This window comes from Rhipicephalus sanguineus, chromosome 3, assembly GCF_013339695.2.
Source record: "Rhipicephalus sanguineus isolate Rsan-2018 chromosome 3, BIME_Rsan_1.4, whole genome shotgun sequence".
NCBI lineage: Eukaryota > Metazoa > Arthropoda > Arachnida > Ixodida > Ixodidae > Rhipicephalus > Rhipicephalus sanguineus.
The window spans coordinates 136,105,049-136,125,041 of record NC_051178.1 but is presented as its reverse complement, the minus strand read 5'-3'; the positions used below and the strand labels follow the sequence as shown (position 1 = coordinate 136,125,041).

The 19,993-nt window shown below is 42.7% G+C and overlaps 2 protein-coding genes across 10 annotated transcripts in view; both read right to left on the bottom strand.

Annotated features, from left to right (window-relative positions):
* Window positions 1–1,399: 1,399 nt before the first annotated feature.
* Window positions 1,400–9,993, bottom strand: LOC119387229 (pituitary tumor-transforming gene 1 protein-interacting protein-like). Its single transcript, XM_037654552.2, is given in 5 exon segments — window positions 1,400–3,502; window positions 3,504–3,682; window positions 5,003–5,114; window positions 6,310–6,365; window positions 9,628–9,993. Coding segments are annotated over 5 exon segments (579 nt in total). The 5' UTR covers window positions 9,782–9,993; the 3' UTR covers window positions 1,400–3,424.
* A 6,095-nt stretch (window positions 9,994–16,088) lies between these two features.
* Window positions 16,089–19,993, bottom strand: part of LOC119387228 (PHD finger protein 20) — a 70,458-nt gene continuing 66,553 nt past the window's right edge. For all 9 annotated transcript variants that reach the window (XM_049413427.1, XM_049413429.1, XM_049413431.1 and 6 more), the window contains one exon: window positions 16,089–18,654. In XM_049413427.1, coding sequence (XP_049269384.1) covers window positions 18,515–18,654 — 140 coding nt within the window. In that variant the 3' untranslated portion in view covers window positions 16,089–18,514. The remainder of the gene's footprint in view (window positions 18,655–19,993) is intronic.

Genomic DNA, 19,993 nt, shown 5'->3' with positions numbered 1-19,993 from the left:
CGCAACATCACTACGTAAGTATTAGGTAGTGTGTTCCTTTACTAGAAAATACATAGACACGTAATTCTAAAGACCCTAGTATTTCTTGCGCTGCGCTGAAAATGCTAGTGTTTTTTGGGCTGCGCTGAAAATACGACGCTAGGAGCCAGATGCTGCGATTCAACATAGAGGAGGAGGACTCATGTAGTACGGCCGGCAGAAGAGACAACATTTACAGCGAAGCACGCAGATACGCGGCCAATTTTTTTTTTTTTTAAGTGTCAGGGAAGAGCTGATCGATGAACGCGAATTTTGCGACGATTATTGGAGACTCAACAGATCTCAAGTAACGAAGTCCGACAGATTTGCTTCTATTTTTCGCTCGGCGTGCGACGTGCGTCAGCGAAGCATACTACGCATTTAATTGCTTGTGACGCTGGCGCATCCAGCATCATCTGAGCATCTTCCAGTCATTCAGTTAATAATATACGTTACCAGAAAATTCTACCTCAAGATAATAAACACGATCATAAAAGTACGTGCGAAAAACTGCGCAGTCAATTGAGGCATTGCAACAGCGCGACCGACCGCCCATATTTACTACATAATGCATTTTAAAAGCTTACCGACATGTCCGTAGCGCGGTTCTGAAGCTACTGAACGTCGCGAAAGTCAGCAAAGTGAGTGAAAGTGGCTCTTCGAAGAAGCGCGTGAAAGCGTCGTTCAAAGTCCGCGCCGATGATAGGCCATAAGTGGCCGGTTTTGGGCCACCTCATTGCGATTTTTTGGGGCGTTTTATAAGCGTCAATTCAATAACTACGACGATAAATATTTGTTGTAAATCACCAAAACCTTTTCAGCCACCTTGTGCCCATAAAAACAAACAAACAAGGAATTGAGATCCCTTTGTATTATTGCGCGTGTATGTAAATATATGAATATGATGCATTGTGGCTTACGCAGCACATACTTTTTAACGTTAGTTTGTGTGTATGATGCCACTGGTCTGGTGGATTCAGACCCAAAGCGCTTTTTGTGGACGAGACACTATGTGCGGTTATTTTTCAGTGCAGCACATTCAGAGCAATAACCAAAACCTCAGGCACTTTTAGTACTAGCGTTATTCCATACAATGGTATTTTTATGCCAACCAGCAGACTAGTTGGTTAGCCCAGTGTTGCGTTCTTGCGTTCATCTTCATTACATTGATTTCGCTCTGGGAAAACAAATGTTACAATAAATGGCACTGCATGTCAAAGACTTAACATGGCATCTACTTTTCAACATAAATTCAACCCCCTGTATTACCCGGTAGTCATCATAGCCTTTACTCGATATTGGCCATGACATAGATGTGCACAATCTTGAAGCAGCAGCAAGGGCACACAAAGAGCAAGTGCTTATCGTAATGCTACATATGCCAAGACAATAATATGGAATACCTTTATTGATTATTCCTAGCAAAGAACAAATAATACCCCTCCATTCGCTTTTCAGTTTTTGAAATGGAAGCCATTGGTAACTCGGTGCTTCCCTGTAGTGGGGCACGTCCCTACCAAAGTGTCTGGTGCTGACAAAAACATGCACAAGCAGATGATGCCTGCAGTGCACACCATCACCATAGCACTTAAAAAAAAAAAAGCACCACGTATGTATATATATATATATATATATATATATATATATATATCCAATGATATATCCACAGAGATCAGCAAGCAAAAATATTGCCTTTCACTACAAAATCACTTGTGATTGCCTTTGTGCTCAGTCACCTTGTTAAATATATAGTGGTGTACAATATTTAAAAAAATTTGATATGTATCGAATGCAGCAATGCAATCGAGAGATTATACATCTGCATATATAATGGATGCTCTGCTACAAGAGATGTTAATCCTGTATGAAAATTCAGTCAACTGCCTCTCCTGATCACAAACACTTCGCTGGCGCCTGCACCATGCACAACTGTAGGTTCAAACGGATTAAATGAGCTGCTCAGAATATGGTCATCAAACTATTAACATTGCTCCATAGTTATTGCAAATCTCATAACTTTTCATGAACAGTTTCCTGAGTGCAACTTGTCGTTTAGTCGAATCGTGTAATGCTGTCACTAAAGGCTTAAGGCCATGTAAAATCAGTTTATTTTTTTCATAAGGTTCAACACAGTGACATTCTATATGCCGTATTTTAATCCAACACACATTCAAGGTCCATTGGGTAAGACCTTACCGCTACAGAAAAAAAAATTTTAAAATATGTGACACGACAGCCAAGAGTGACAGGAACAAAATGAATTTTAGTGAAAACAAAGTTTATTTATATGATCAGGAACTACTTTGCCAAACACTTTTTACACTTGGAATGCATGGGTCACATTGAATGTATGTTGCTAGGTGCTTACAAACAAACATTACCACACCTTGAAAATTCCATTCATTTTCCTGAAAATCCCATTCATTTTAAGGAAGGGAAGACTGCACTTGTAAAAGCACACAACAACCAGGTCACTTTGCCTAGGAATATGCAATAACCATGCACGCTGAATAATGCACAAGGATTGTACAGCTGAGAATTCCACAAAATGTGTGTAAGAGCAAAAACAAAACTAAGTACTCCATAATAACATTAAGAATTAGCTGCAAGAGGCAGCGAAAAAAAAAAAAACAGCGAGAAAACTTTAAGAGTGGTGTTGAACATATGACATGCTCCCCTTCCTTGGGCTTTATCTAAAGGTACTCAGGCCTCTGCAGGGTTTTTTTTTTTTTTTCTATTTGCACTACCATCAGTGTATATTTAATCATTAAAAAAAAAGAAAGCACACACCACAGTATATTTAACCATAAAAAAAAGAACACACCACAGTTTGTTTATGCCACATTGCCCTTCTGCCACCAGCACTTAAGGTCAAAGTGCACAAGGGCAGTTTATGAGCCATCATTCACTTCTTCACCATGACCTCATATTACAACCTCTCGGCATCTTGTTGCCTTTGATGGTGAATTTGATGAAGCAATCACAAAGATGCCCTGCAAACTGAAGTGGCAAAACTAACAGTATAAGCAAAGTAGCCAGGTGCATGTGTGCGACTTCACACACGCTGTTCTAGTATTTCAGCCATGAATACACAGGACGGCCGCATAAAACTGCTCACTTCAGGAAAGGTGCTTCATCCTTAGTGAGGCAAGGGGTGCAGCAAGTCGAGTTGCTATGTCATTACAATTTGCTAGATGTAGTACATCAGCATTTAAAGTTTGCAAGTTTGTGTTAAGAAAGTGGGTGACATAAGAAAAAGCCCAGCCTCGATGGCTGGGCTGTTTGCTGTTGCACCTCTTGCGGGCCAGCTTGGTTTTGTGTGGCAGGCTTTAACTGCCCAAGACAGAGCTCGCGGTACAACGGCCACTCCGTTAAGTTAACCTGCTCGCAGGAGCAAGATCAGTGGTCAAAAGCGAGTGTAAGGCGTCTCCTCGCGAACAAGGCCGTATTTGCGTCGGATGTCGTCGTTGCGTGCCTTGCGCTCAGGACCGTCTTTCGTCTGCACGTTCCTGGCGCTGCCTCCTCTCCTCTTCCATGCGAGCCATGTCGCGCAGCCATTTGCTGTTCTGACGCTTGCGACAGCAGCAGCAACAGCACACCACTAGCGCGAGCAGAATAGTGCCGACGACCACGCTGATAGTAATCACCGTGCCTTGTAGGGAAACTGTATTGAAGAAAATATAACGACATAAACAAGCAGTGTAGTAGTAGAATGCAGACTTGCTTCGAAGCAGGAACAAGAGCGAGAGAGAGCAAATAATGGAAAGGCAGGGGAGGTTAGCTAGACTTTGTCCAGTTTGCTGCCTTGCACGTAGGGTAGCAAACTGGTCACGTGGACGTGTGTTTTTCTAGTTTTGCTAACTGCCGCTCACAGTGGCAGTTAACATAAAGAAATATTAAAGCTGTAAGCACCTGCACTTACCACCTACACCTTTTACCAACACCTAAGCACAAAGTTTTCAATCTTTATGTTCATCTGCAAAGGAAGGCTCAGCACTGCAGAAGCTTGCCTGTCTCAGTGCTCAATGCCTGGGCAAATTAGATGCCACATTTATTTCCAGTTTAAGTAACGACAATCCTGCCTTCCACAGCTGGCAGACCACATGTTTTCGTGTTATAACACAGGTTTTGCATACTTTGAAAATCACCCTCTTACTGCTGGTGTTACCTCCAGTGTGAACCAAGTAGTGACGCTCTACAAAAGCAACTGTGCGAAAAAAAAAATGTTAGATAACAAAATATGAAAGTTTTCTCGTGCTAAAGCCATTATACCATCAGGAGTGATGCCCTACTGGGAGACTTATGTTTTGGTTTTGACCACCTGTGGTTCCCTTACTGTGAACCTAAATCTAAGCGCAAGAACGTTTTTGCATTTTGCCCCTCTTGTGATGCGGTCGCCGTGTCTAGGAGTGAACCTGCTACCTCAAGTTCAGCAGTGAAATGCCATAGCCAGCCACAACTTGTGTTGTAGCTCGCTTATAAGCAATAACTGTTGGAGGCTAAACGCTACACTACAGAGCACACTGTCAAAGGGTGGGGGATTGATTCTGACAAGCTGGGTTCATAAATGGGCATTTATCTAAAAGAGGATCCTTACATTTTGCACGAACTATTATGCTGCTGGAGCAGCCAGGATTTGACTGCAGAATCATGCCTAAACAAAAAACGTCACAGCAGCCTGTTTATGGTGGAGCATCTCTACTGCGGATATTCTATCAATATAAAACACAGACGCAAAAAATTTTCATACATAACAAAGCCAATATAAAACAATTCTCCGATATCAACAAGCAACAAATACACATGCTAGCAGGTCCTACTGCATGAATGAACAAATTTCGTGTTGTTTCTGAATTGATTATACTTGACAGTATTTCAGTCTGAATCGGTAAAAATGGAAGAGTACAGTAACAAAAGAGGAGAAGCAAGGCTGAAAAGATATCACTATCTATATGTGAAAGGCATTAGCTGCTGGGAAACTTACTGAAGCAAACACCCCAGTATACTTCTGAGAAGTAGGCACACTCATCGTGGCTTGGGATGAGCCTCTTGTACGGATAAAAGCCACATCTTCTCGTCGTAGAGCAGTAGTAACACTAGAAAGGCAGACCAGAAAGAAAACTTCAGACAAAATGCAGACTTCTGGAGCATGCCCAGAATAAAAAGTAGGATGTCGGCAAATATGGTTGTGGTTAGTAGATTGAGAAATTTTGGCTTCTATACGGATAGCATATTCTCAAAGCATAAACAGCATAATTCAACAGCGCAAACAACAAAAGATGTGACAGGGTTAATGTTTTACAACAGCCCTGGAACAAAGCTTCCATGTGGAAGTGAAAAGTCTTAACCTGTCAACAAACATTTCCCGTCAGCATCTTCATACTTTGATGTGTATTTATCATTAGACTAGGTGAGATGCTATTAAACTAATAATTTATAAAAAAAAAATGCTCCAGCTCCTTGCTTATAAAGAACATAATTGGAAAAAATCAGTGAAGTGACACCTAGGTCTTTTGTAACACACAATAAGGCCTTACACAGGGGTCAGCAGTAACTTCCTAATTTTCCTTTACTTCATTTTATTTAAAGACAAATAACCTATCACTACATTAATGTGCGACTTATTGTGAGTTGACATGTTAAACACAAGTTTTTAATATAACGAAGCAGCAGTGAGAAAGTTACTACAATGTTTTACAATCTGCACCTTACTGTTGCAGCAGGCATTGCAGTATTACAATATCTCATACCATTATGCATTCAGTTAACCTACTGCATGAAAATGACAAGAGTTACAGTTGTTTTAAACACGAAGTTAATGCAGGTAATTTTACCTTAGAATGCATCTAAGTTAACGCAACTGTTTGTATGCACTTTGTATGGTAGCATGCACATTTTCTATGATAACCGAAATATGCAAATTTGATCATCTTGAAACCCAAAAGTGAAACAATGACAAAAACTGAAATTCTAATGAGAAAATTTAAAATGCATGCCAGGAAGTTCATCTGCAACCTTTGGCTATTGAAAAAGAAATGCAGGCAATACATCAAAACAAGGGGCATGTCAAAATTTCATATAATTTTTTATTACTACTCTCTTGCTGCATTAGCCTTGCTTCCTTTAGAAAATGTTGCTGCGCTTACACAGCTCCTAGCAAAGATGCACCTTGCTGCCTCTGTCAGGCATGAACACTTTGCACAAACAGCTTGCTTAATCTACAGTGCAGACACTTCCTAGAAGCTATGATGTAAATGCAGTTTATGTCATTGAAAAGCTTGCGTTACATACCCCAGTGCCAGCTGCTAAGCAATCGGAACAAGATGTGTTTGACTTCTGCGCGCATGCTGAAAACGAAAAAAAATACAAGCTGTCAAGAACCTTGCCACGACCTTGCTAAATGCAAGAAAACAATGCACGAAAGTGTGAAAACATGAGTGCTAGCTCCACAAAGCATGCTATACAAGTACACAAAAGAAATAAAAACAACTTGCGAATTCTAACGATTATACCATTGCAAGCTTTTCCCAGCAAACAAGTGCACGTTCTTAATGATAACTGCTCCGTGAAAAAAATGAAGTGTGTAAGATGTCAAAGAGTTTTAATAGAACCATTTCATTAATCTTAGATCAAGAGGGAGGCCTTGCAATAGCGGTCAAAGCGGTCACATGTGTTTGGCTCCAACAGCAATGAAGCCAGGGGAATGAACTGCACCCTGCTCAAATGATGCTGCCAGAACTGTCACACACACATTTGCATTCCTGCTGTGCAGCCCCATGTGCAATCCTTCCATTGGATACCAGGGATTTTTCACCTCGTGCATTACTAATGTGCGACACCTGCAACACTTTTCATCATGCTAGCATTGTAGCACTGTGGGATGCTAAGGCGCGATGGCAAGCCTCATTTTCGCCTTAAATGTTTTGCTGTCTTATAAACTGGCAATCTTTATTGCATGATCGATCATGCCAAGTAGCCAGGACAACACAATGTATATTTGGCCGCAGGACATGCAAGGTGAAAATGTTTAATGCAGTAGAACAAAATGGGGTCTAGAACATAACACATAAACATTCTATGCGAAAATTGTTGCTGTCATGTGTGCTTAACGTTGTTTCTCACTTTAATCTTGAAAATGCCAAATAATACTTCACATCTGTAAACGCAGCCCAAAGTGACTGATGCAAGCTTTATACTCCCCCATGCAGCATAGTTGCACAGGATGTTTGTACGATGCCAAAATTTTTAGCGATTTGTACAGCTGCACAGCTGGCCATGCCACAATCACACTCCTCATCTTTTTTTTTTAAAGACAGAAACAAATACATAGCAAAAATTATGTGAATGGAAGTTTTGGTGACAATAAATGAGTATTATGTGAATGGAAGTTTTGGTAACAAATAAATGAGTATAACACAATAGCAACAGGAATTACATGCAGGGACATTTTCAATAACAGCCCTTGCAATAACAGAATACCACTAAAAGGACAACCATTTGAAGTATACATAAGGCTGAAACCAGCTCTTTCAACGACAAGAGTATGTCCTACTTACCCCCAAAAAATACTATTTCACAAAAGGTCAGCAACCGATTAAATGAATGTTCCCGAAAATTTTGTAAAGGTAGGCTCTAGTACCAAGGGCTCATCTGCATCCAGTACTTCGGCATACAGAAGTGCTTTAAAACTAATGATTGCAGTTAATATTTTCTGTGTTTAATAGTTATAGCTCAGGCATTTATCTCTTCTAATGAAAAGACGTTCCATACTCTGCAGAAATATTATCCCCAAGGTTTTGATAGAGCATCAATCCTCAAAGCAATTTAGTAGTCTTTACACTATGGAACCTTTTTCTATACTAAAATGTATATACTCCTGTATCTATACTAAATATTGAATCAACCTCAACAAAAACACTGAAGTGCACAGCACACACCACTGTGTGAAAAGCTGCCATTAAATTTTACTTTGTTTAGTTACGCATCTTCCAGTGGCCTGAAATCTAAATAAGGCGATGGAATTGCAGATATGAAAAATTGAGAAGATGGAATTGCAGATATGAAAAATTCTTCGACAGAGGTGTCGCTGCATACAACATTTCGACAAGCAGGCTTGCCTTTGTCAACGTATAATTAGTCAGCATAACAATACGTGCAGATAGCTCTGCATGTACCCGATATTAACCTGTACCTGATAAGTATCTTTTCCACGCGGCTAATTAAGAAGTTGTATGGTATGTACAGTGCTCAGCAAATTAATTGTGATAACCGGACCGAATCGCGGTAGGCACCTGTTGCTTCACTGATAAGTCACAATGCCCACTGGAAGCCGTAGGGGGCGGCACATCTGGCGCATGCGCACTCCGTGCAGCTAACGGAACGATGCGCCAACTGTTGCGCGAACGATGCGCAAATTGTTGAGTGACAAGTTAGCTTGAACCCACCGACACACACACACACACACACACACACACACACACACACACACACACACACACACACACACACACACACACACACACTTTTGATCAACGTTGGCTGTGAAACTAATAATATTCATTGAAGTTAACTTCAACTAAACTTTCTGAACACGCATGTCGCGCACGTCACGCGAAAGAGCCAGAAAGTCACAGACAAATGCATTAAACGATTATTTCACGATATGGACACAGGTGAGCATGCATGTGACGGCTGGGAGACATCGCGAAGCACCTCCTCTGTTGAATGCCGCTTCTAAAAAGTGACACTGTCACAAGAACGCATTGTTAGATACAAACAGGCCAGAACGACGCAGCCGGGACTGTCGGCCCAAGCTCGCAAATGGCAGGAAGGCAAGCGTCCATTAGTCACGGCCAGATGTCAATCAAGGCGTCATAGTACAAACGCGCCGTGACCGATCAAAGACATTGCGTTGCGCAGTGGGTTAAAGCTGCGCACATAGGGCGGCTGAATGACGCGATGGGAGCGGCGCATGATCATATCCAAAAGTTATCCGCTTTTCGAAACTTGTGTTCGCGTCAGTCACGGAACAGCATGCGGCGCCCAAACAAATAAAACAGTTGTTTGCTTCAACGAAGTGAATCTTCCTTTGTGACGATGCGTTATCGTACGCAAAAGAGAAAACCGTGGGGAAAACCCACTACCTGTTGGCTGCTACGTACCAAGCTAACACCACCGAGTGTTTCCCTCTAATGCCGAAGCAACTTTCTTATAAACGTGTACTACTTCCTGAACGAAAGCTTTGTGCAGAGTAGTACCAGTGTAGTACAGCGAGAGAGAGGAAGAGAGAAAAAAAAAAAAAGAGGGGGCAGTTCAAGGCTGCTTTTGAGGAATGTATAGCTCTAATCATACAGTCGTCACGATAAGCCCGTTCTATGGGGGCAACGGAAATGCAACACACCATGCCTGCGATACACTGCAACGGAAGCTTTCAGAGGACGAAGGGCAAGTGGAAAAACTTCAGTCGGCGTATCTGTGATCCCGCCGACACTTGTTGAGCTCCGTAGTGAAAGGGGGGAGTGTGAAAGTCCCTCAAGTGATACACGAAGTCAACGAAGTTGCGACAATTATTTACCAGCCTGGACAGAACGGAATTTCTAACTTGTTTACCTGTTTGAGGCGATATCGTTGTGGACACGTGCGGAGGAGGCTCCGTTGTTGCGGATGGCACATGACTCGTCGTTGTAGGGTCCGATGTAAACACAACGGGCGAGATGCAACAGGCGATAAGGAAAAACAACGTCGCACTCTGAACGTTGCACATTTCTAAGCTTGGGCGGCACGGGTTCCAAGACACGTCTGAACGGTCGCGCTCCTGTTATCGAAACGGGAGCGGCGAAGCGTTCCCGCAGCAAGCTCTTTCAACTGGCTTGTCGTACGCACAATGAGGAAGTTCGGGGCGAGCGAAATCAACACGCGAGCGCGGGCTGGCGCAGCCAGCCAACTCCGGCAACTTGCACACTTGCAGACACGCGCGAACGCACGCTGCGCACGATGGGCCAGGCGAGAGAAAGAGACCACGTGACAAAGTTTACGCAGCGCGCTATGACGCGCGTTGCCATTCTCGGAGTCCCAACCTGTTGACATGAGTCTCGGGGGCGCGCACTCATGTTTCGTTTTTTTTTTTAAATGATAAACTCCATGCTTACGAGGAAAGAGCTAAAGCCCCTCCATGAGTTTTCCGCCTGGCCTCGTGCACGGCTCTCTGGTGGACGTGCGGTGAAGAGTGCACGCGCGCATTGCATAAGAACGGCATACGGAGAGCGGCAGTAGACGTGATGGAGGGGCTTTAGAAAGAGCAAAGCATAAAGAAACTCGCATGCTTATACAAAAGCCCCGGTGGTCAAAACCAACTTTGAGCGCTGTCCTGAAGGTTCAGAAAGAGAATCATTCGCTCGTCCACGTCGCCTTTCTGCTGACAAGCGAAATTTCGGCCAATCACGCCAGGGCAAGTGAATGTGTTCGTTTTCCGCGTTGTTTCAAGAGAGCGTTAACGTTGTCAGAGTTTTCCATGCGGTAGATATTCTCTGCGTATAGATGTTCTCTGGTGCCGCAGGGTTGCTTTTGAATGTTAAAGGGACCGACAACCAACTTTTGTGGTACCCGTTTTCTTGAGTGCAATGGGAAGCTTACCGGTCAGAGCTTCTAATCACGGAGTGGTAACGCGGAGAACGCCGTAAAACATTTGTAATCAGAGTTTTTCGATCTGCAGCGATTATGCAGTCTTAATATCACATGCTGCAAACAGTGAGAGGTGAGCGCGATAGCGATTATACGCCAGCAGTGGTGACAAGTTATGCCCTAAGTATGAAAAGGCAATGTTACGTTTGCAAAGCCTGCGGTGCCGCGACTACTGCTTTCTAGCCTATTAAATTATTTTACAATAGTTATAGCGTTTTTCTGGGGCTTCTTATAGAAGTACTATGGCCGTACACAGGTCGCTTTATCACATTTTAGTCAAGCCAAGCCAAGCTAAGCCTTCGAAAACGAAACAAGTGGTAGGATACACCAACATTGCTGTTCATGAAGTCGTAGCAATCCTCCACAGAACAGTAAGTCGATGGCATTTTGCAAGCAGCAGCGCAAACTCGCGTGCTACTCTTCAAAAGTCCGATACGACGAGAGCAGACGAGAGTCGAGCTACGCGGGAAACGCCGCCGGACGCCGCGCGCATGCGCCGCAGCCTCCGTGTCGCTGGAAGCCACGAAAGCAGCGCCGCATCTCATGCTTTACTTCTTTTACCTTAGAAGCAAGCGGGAATTGACAATAACATACATATTCAAATTTTCAGCCCTCGTTCTGGTGCGTGTAAAAGTATTAGACTACGTACAACAAAGTGCTTAAGACTGCATACGTCTGGTTCATGGCGCTCGCGCTAGGCTGCGCGACATACCGGTTTTCGTTACTTTTAAACGCGATTTAAAAATATAAATCCTACTCAGATCGCGAAAAGTATTCTGGAATCTGTCACTATAATTCACGGCCTTTTCATTTCCACCAGGATCTAATCACCCGTTCTGGCCAGTTGTCGGTCCCTTTAAAACTTGTGAATCAATGAAATCTTGCAAATGCCAAATCTTGAAACCTTGAAAATATGCAACACAGATCTTTTGAGCAATCATCGAAAGCAGTACTCTTGAACTTTGTGAACTTCATGAAATGTTCACAAGTTATACGACAGGGCAAAATGCACAAGCGCACATCTGCCAGCTAAAAGAGACACTAAAGTGAAACAATGAACAGGTTTATATTGAATTAATTTTACCATCATAGGTTAATCAAGGTCACGGTGATCAAGGTCAATGCTTCATTTTTAAATTTCATGCCGAAATCTCGGCGCTTGACGTCACGAATTTTGAAGTGTGTCGTATTTCGGCGAGATTGGCGACATTTTCCTGTAAATTAGTATATTAAGTCTATTGCACTTCAGGAGGACGATGTACTTCATTTTTGCTGATTAGGAACTATGTAGGCCCTAGTAGACGCCGTCGGAATCTGACGTCACGGCGACTGGTGCGGAAACTTCAAGGTGGCGTCGCTTCCCCCCCTCCCCCCCCCCCCGCATTTTCTCGCTTACTAAGCGTCTTCTCGCAGCAAGAGTAATTTACTTATACGAGAAAAACCGTGTTTAGGTAAACGACATTGACGTAGCCAGAGGGGGGAGGGGCGTTCGACCCCCGAAGTCTTTCAATTTTGCATGTAACATACATAAAGTGTGGTTGAAATCCCATCCCATGGTAAACGACGTAGTTGCATTTCAAAGCTTTCTGAACGCTCACGTCTAGATGAGGTTGCATCAATTGGGGAAACCATTTCTGACCACTCAACATAAAGTACTTAAACTGACTTGTTTTGGTATTAAGCAAAACAAAGAATTCATACATTAAGCTGCAATATCTGCTACAAAAAAAAAAGCATAGATATCTTACACTAGCTGCATCAGAAGATATCACATGACGCTCTGCGTTGGCGGGGTTGAGCAAGCTGTGTGCAACAGCGTTGTGTGCCGTGTGTGTGCTTCTTCCTGTTGGACCACACTGAAAGCGATGCTGCAATGGCCTACCATCATCTACCCTCGTGTAAATCGGGCAACAAAACGGAGGGACAATCACTATACACTGTACCATACAGCGTAGACTTTGCCTTGATATAAATCTTTTTGCTGGCTGTAAAACTCTTGTTGGTACGACTATATGAAACCCCTTTCATGCAACCTTAAACTTGGCATCACCTTGCACACTTTTCAGAAAATTAGCTTGTCTTAGTTCTACAAGAACAGTGTAACACAGTCCATGCGTTTCCAATAAAGCCTCAATATAGTGAAAAGTGAGCACCTATTTGTACACAGTTCTCTCAGGACATTGTTAAACATAGAATAATGTTTGGTTTTCTCCCGAAATTCTTATTTCATGTACAAGTTTAAAATTGCATTAATGTAAACCAGATTGTAAGCACTTTTACAAATTATGAAAAGGCTAAATTTTGAACCATTTGGAAACACTTTAAAAAGTATTGGAGAGTTTCTTATGCTATTTATTGTGATGGCTGTAATTATTCAACACATCTAGGCCCTTGCCTACAGATATAATATAACCTACCCCTTGTACGAGTCAAAATAGTGAAATTTAATAAATATACTGATAACGCTCTTGGTCAAGTTGAATATATGATAAATGCTACTCACTGACACCTACCTTGACCTCCCTTCAATTTGAACTTGGCAACATATATGTGTACTCATGGATTGAAACATGAAAATTTAGGGCTATGCCATGCACATACAGTAGACTCTCGTTAAATGGAACCTGAAGGGACCAGGAAAATTTGTTCCGTTTACCGAGAGATGAACAGCAGCGCAGAATAAAAGTACAAAACCAACCATATTAGAGGCAGCTGTTACATTTAAGCAGCAGTTTCATTTAAGGGATTTCTGTTTACTGATATTCTACTGTACTTTTGTTTGAAGCATCTACAGTTCGTGTCATGTCGCCGTAATTTTGACTCGAACCGTTTCATCAGAGCCAACATTACCTTTAGCAGCCAGATTTGCAGCGACATGATACCGTTATCGCAAGAAATTGCTCATAGCAGTTGGTTAGACTAAAAAAAAAGTGATAACATGTTTCAATACGTGAGTACTGTACACTTCTCTCTCGACATTGGGCAACATTGTATAATGAACAAAGCCAACATTGAGAAAAATGCTCTGGATTTTCATTTACACCTGCGAATAGTGCACAAAAGTCACATAAACAACTGCAATTGTAGCTGTTGTCCTGCTGGGCAGCGAAAGTATGTAGAAGGTGCTGGTAGAATATGGCATTTTTGTGCCAAAGAAGGTTCAATACCATCAGAAAGGTCCATCAAATTGTAGTATATTTGCAGGTCATCTTTGCACAGTCTACTAGTGGAGAATGCATCCTGAAAGTGGTGCTAGATTAACGGCATTTAACTAGACTAACAGCAAGTAGTGTTAGATTAACGTATCTATACTCGCAGACAACTTTTCTTGGCAGTGAAGGGAAGGCTACAGAGCCGAACAATGCGTGTGCTACCGCTGAAGAATATAGTTTTCTGTGTGAGAATAAAAGAAAACAACAGTACTTTATTTTCTACGGGACGCTGTTTGAAAAGAGGGTCAGTACGCACCAAGGAGATATTTATGTTTGTTTTACTTTATGCAGTTTTATTTTGCGTTTTTGCACGCGTGAAATGTTGCACCTTATACGTGCACCTCCCAGTCAAAATGGCGTCTTCGTCTTCAGGTGAGCTCTCGTCACCCTCCAGCTTTTTCGACAACTCGCCGAAAGAGCTTGTGACGAATTTCACTAACAAATGGCTGTCTAAGCCTGTGACGGCCACTCGAATAATCAAACAGCCGTTACAGGAGATACGGAAGGTTCGCAAACCAATACTAAGTTCGAAACGCGCGCCGAACTGGACTACTTCGCGAAGCAGTACATGTGCAGTAGCTCTGCCCCTGTAGCCTTTCTTTTGTTGCCAAGAAAAGTTGTCCATGAGTATAGCTGGATTTAACTTATGAAGTTGACTGACACCAGCTTGATATGCATCCATGTGTCACAGGTTTCACTCTGATTTATAAACACCAAAACAACCATATGTCAGCCAGAGTAAATGTAGAAATGTAAAGAATTGGTTCAATGACCTGTTAAATAAAGAAATGAAACAAAAAAACACAACAGAAAGGCTCAAAATTACTAACAAGATGCTTTATTTTTGCAAAATCATAACAAGGAGTGAGTATGGTATCAATGAGTGTCATTACTTCTGCCAGTTCTGTGAAGGCAGTAATAGAAATCAATGCTAGTTAGCGCATCTACGGCCAACTTACACATGCACACTGCTCCTTTACACATTTAGATGAGTTCAGATGAGAAGTGCCAGAATATAATTTACTGTATACCGCATAAAGTACCGGGGAAGCACCCAGTTTCACATAAGGCCCGGTATTAACATTTATGAAACTTCTGAATTCTCAAAATTACATGTTAAGTGCCCACCCCTCCAAAGTGCCAGCAGCAACCCAAATATTCACCTCATTGTTGTCGTTACGAGCCCACCAGGGACAATCCACTAGCCGCTTGATGCACTACTACACAGTCACCAGGAAGCTTGAAGTCGTCGAGTGGCACCGTGTGTCGGGAAACAGTTAGCTGCACCTCTCGGCATTTCAATACAACCATAAAAAGAATCTGTGAGTGGGACTCCAAGTATGACGCCCTAAAACCCCTCAACTACAGCAAGCTGAAGATGAAGCGCAAGCTGAAGGATGGCACGCCTATCTGCAATGAAGAATTGGCAATAGTGTACCCCATCATTTACAATTTCAAAATAAACAAGCTTTCTTTCATTCCGTAGCCGCCACAGTGCTGCCTCAAAGCTTTTCATGGGCTGCGATTGTGGTTTTTGATGCTTCAAACAGAAGAGCACCCAGGTCTAGATTGACGCAATTTTCAGCGGAAGTGGGGTGGGTGCTTCTGCGGTACTTTACGGTATATTTGTGTAAGGGCCACACTTTTTTTTTCTGCAATTTTGACAAAAATTAGTTCTTAAATAAACAGGACCAGGTCGTTCAGTCTAACTTTTCAGATGAATATGAAATGCACCATGATCTGCCGCGTTTCTCAGTGATCGCACATCATGACAAAAGTGAATACCATCCTTTATGTAATTTCTTTATTAATTCGTTACTTGTCTTACCTATTTCTGCTTACACTTTATTCGTCAGGACATTTGTGGATAGACACCTCTTCTGAGCCAACCACGGGGCTGGAGACCCATGTTACTGTCAAGCTTCTAATTATTACTTCGAATTCGTAAAGCAGAATATACCACATCGTTACTTGGAATTTGTCAACACCTATTTTTGACCCATCATTGATCCACTACCACAGCAGCTATCACAGCAGCCATCCATCTGCACTCGACATAGCCTAAGAAGGATTAGCCAATGCCCCTCACTTGACAGAAATATACCATGCAAACACAAATGCCAATAAACGCTATGTTATGTGAAGCAGAGACTTTCTCTATGCCACGAGTCCCTAAGCTTTCCTGGATTCACAGAGCGTTGGCTTTGCACAGTTGCTTGAGAGAAAAAAAAAATTCCACAGTTACTCCTATTCTTTCACTTACAGAAAATGGATAAGAAAAAAGAGTGTGTTGATTTAACGATAAATGCGAGAGAAATGCATTAGCACTACTTTGGGGGGATGGGGCGGGTAGTGTAGTCTTCGCACCTGAGCGATGTATGCACGAAAAGAGACAGATGGCAAACAGCCAGCATTGTGAAAACGTGCCAAGCGTATCAACATGGTGCCTCGCATGAGAAAATTTCATGAACCCATCAGCATTCTGAAAACTGTGCCAAGTGTTGGAACACGCTTGCTTGCACACGGGACATTCTTAAGAGTTTTTCATTCTGCCTCATAAGCGCATGTAGCTTTGGTGTAGTGGTTCATGCTTCAGTACTATAGGTCCAGAGTTCAAATCAAATAGAACATACTCATGCTTATTTTTTATTTACTTAAAGGAGTCCTGAACCACTTTTCTAAGTAATCATTGATTGACCTCAGTATCAGAGTTTATTGCCTTACGAATCGATTACCACAAAAATTTTTCGAATCTGTCAAGAACAAGCAGAGTTGAAGGGATTTGTTGCACGCTTTAAGCACTTTCTCTCTCTCTTTCGTCTCGATGAGCATGCGGGAAGCTACACATGATGGGGGGGTCACAAAGTCGGCATGTGTCATGACCTTGAATGTGCATCATGAAACACAGTCACTCTCTCCTGGTGTGATTCCGCTGCGTGCTAGTATCGCTACTCTGTAATTTTGCACACTATAGAGTGTGGCGCCCAGCACGTGGTGACACTTTGTCCCAAGAAGTGCATCTGACCCAAACGCCGTTCGTGGTTAATTTCAGCTATCTGTTGTGTGAAGAAAGATCTGCTGTACGACAGCCCCCCAAAGGGAGCGTACAGGCCTCTGTATGGAGAGAGGGCGCTTGAGAAAGTGGCAACTTCGTGCCCTGCTTGTGAACTCTCCCTGGCACGCACAACGGCAAGATTTGGCTGAGCTGTTCACAGCAGCATCTGCTTTCCGCTGTATATGTTTTTTCAGCAAACATCGTGGCTCAAGACCCCTTTAAATGTAGAAAGCACCGTGGCCCCCATTTCTACCAGCACCCAGTCACACCTGCATAGTGCACGCTGACCAGAGAGACTCAATGGACAATTTTTCTGAGCTGACCTACGCGAATGCAATAAAAGGTTTTTTTTTTCGGTGCGACAGTCACCATGCTTCAAGAACGCTTCGCGATGAATGTAGACAAACCAATCAGACTTTAACTTACTGTCAGATTTTGCTGTTGTGCCTGTGCGATTACCACTCACACAGTTCCCAGAGTACACGACCACACCAGGTAGCAGTACATAACTTCCATACGAAAGGGGCCGTGTATAAATAGACCCGTCCCAAAAATGTAGAGCTAATTTCTCTGCGAGGCAGTCTGCCCGACGAATGGTAGAACAAGTTTCGCAAACAGCATGCACAAGCGTAGTTTGCTCCCACATGGAAAATTTAGACACGGCTTTCATGGTGAAACCATGGACAAAAAGCATAAGACAGAAGCCCCAGCATGTACAACTAACACTCCCTTTTTCCTTTTTTAAAATGAATGACTGGTGCTACCATTAATAGGGTTAAGGGTGTGCGTTTCATTTATTATAATGTCGTTAGGCCATTGTACTCTGTATTTGCATTTTTAATCTGGAAGAAATCAGACACAGGCATTGTTTGTGGCCACACTAGCCAAGAGAAAAGTAATTTTTTTATGCAGAAGTAAGAGATTTCTGCATCGAGAGAGTGAAGAGCACTGAAAAATTTCATAGTACTTATTGGCAGCATTTAGTCTAAAGTCGTGATGAATCACATGAGTTCTTTGGCGAGCTAGTTAGTTGTGTAGTTTACAAGAGTCTAATCACTACAGAGCTTGTCATGTGAAGTAACAAATGGTAAAGCAGCTACTTAAATAGGGTGACAATAAATCACTAATATGCATATACACACAAGCAGTTGAAAAGCACTCAACAGGCTTTTACGCACCGGACAAACACACAACAGGTTTACAGGAGAGAGAAATAAATACCAGCATGATCGTGCACAAACTCAACAAAGACATTTCTATTTTTTTTTTCTTTTTTTCCCTAAATTTACACAAACTATCAGAGTAGTATTTACAAATGTGGGTGTGAGAGTTTGTTGCAGTGTAATAAATGCCCATGTTCTTCCTGCTACTGGCATGAACATTCAAAAACATGCAAGTGGCTGGTAATAAAAAATAATAATAAAAACAAAAGAGAAACAGTATATTACAAAATGTCCACACTAGGGTTCAGACTCATCTGAAGGCTTGGACACACGAATGTACAGCGTGCTGTCAACCACGCACTGTCCGTCAACAGCACAATTCCACGTCACCGGAACAGTGTCAATCGATGCACTGCATTCAAGTCTTTCATAAGGCCTTTGAGTGATAACTTCAGCCGCATCATGTCGTCTTCTTCTGTTATGCTTGGATCTGTGCCACTGCTGATGGAGCTCTCACGCTCAAGCACTGGTCACAAAAGAAAGGAAAAAAAAGATTGAGCTGAGCATTTAGATACAAATAACGCTGCACAAACACAGTGTAAACTAATACAGTTAATGATGTGACAGCACAGAGGTGAAGAAATAATGTATAGTTTCTTTTTGTTCAAGGCACAATGCAAAATCTAGACCATTTCACTCTGCAAAAATGGTTGACCAGCCGAGCTGGAGGGTGTACTGCTGCCTCTGCCTTTGCCGCCGTTCTTCATAAGCGCGCTGCTCCTCGAGCAAATGCATGGTTGACCCACACTTGCCATGCATGACCGCGTTAGTCAACTTAGCCAACTGATGTGGGGACACGCGTACTGCACCGACACGGACAGGTTGTTTTTCCGGTTACACTCTTGGGTGTCTCTCCAGCATGACTGAGAAGGGCAGAGCAGGAGCAGATAGCCAAATTGTTAAAGGACCGGAGGGATTCCTTCTATTGTTCGGGTCGAATCGCGTAGAGCCAATTTCTCCCCTGCCAGTGGATCACTGGTAGCCAGGGAGGAGGGGAATGCAACCACCCCGCTCCGAAAAAATTTCTGGCAACGCTACTGCAGTGAACGCCCACAAGTAAATTACAAACAAAACAAAAGCCGCGTGCACATCACATTTTTCTTTCTTTTCTGTGCTCTTCACTCTCCTCTCCGCTGATGGCTCTCCACGGCCTCGCAGTTGCCAATTGCTCGCGCCATATCAGTGCTAAGGCGAATGCTCGCCGGCATGTCCCACTTCAATGCTGCTAGCGGTTGTTTCCAGGAGTTGGCTGAACTAGAGGATTAGGTTGAACCCCACAGAGTTCTGAACAGTCAATGTTGCGCAGCAACATGAATAACGGTCTCAAACTGCATCCGGGAGTGGAACTGTAGGCTAAATAGTGCTCATATAAGCGCCAACTTTAAAAAAAAAAATCACAGCATATCCACGGAGTGAATGATGATGAGTGGGCGAAGCTGCGGAGGTTCATCGGTAAACCGTGAATCTTGCGTGAATTCTGCCCAGTACATCATCACCAACGTGAGATCGGGCGTGTTTATACTAAAGGTTCGATGAGTTATGACGACTTGCAGCTCACTTTAATTTTACATGTACGCTGTGAATTTTCATTGTTTAGAGAACCATTGCTTTAGAAAACATCTGGCGTCTTTTGTTAAGCAGCTGGCGTCTTTTCGTTTTGCTTTAGAAACATCTGGCATTCTTTCATTTTGCTTTTAGAAAACATCTGGCGTCTTTCGTTGGTTTATTTCATCAATCAACGGCGTTTTGAACAAAATTTTTATTGTTTAATCACGCACAGGAGAAATCTCACCAGGCGCTACCTT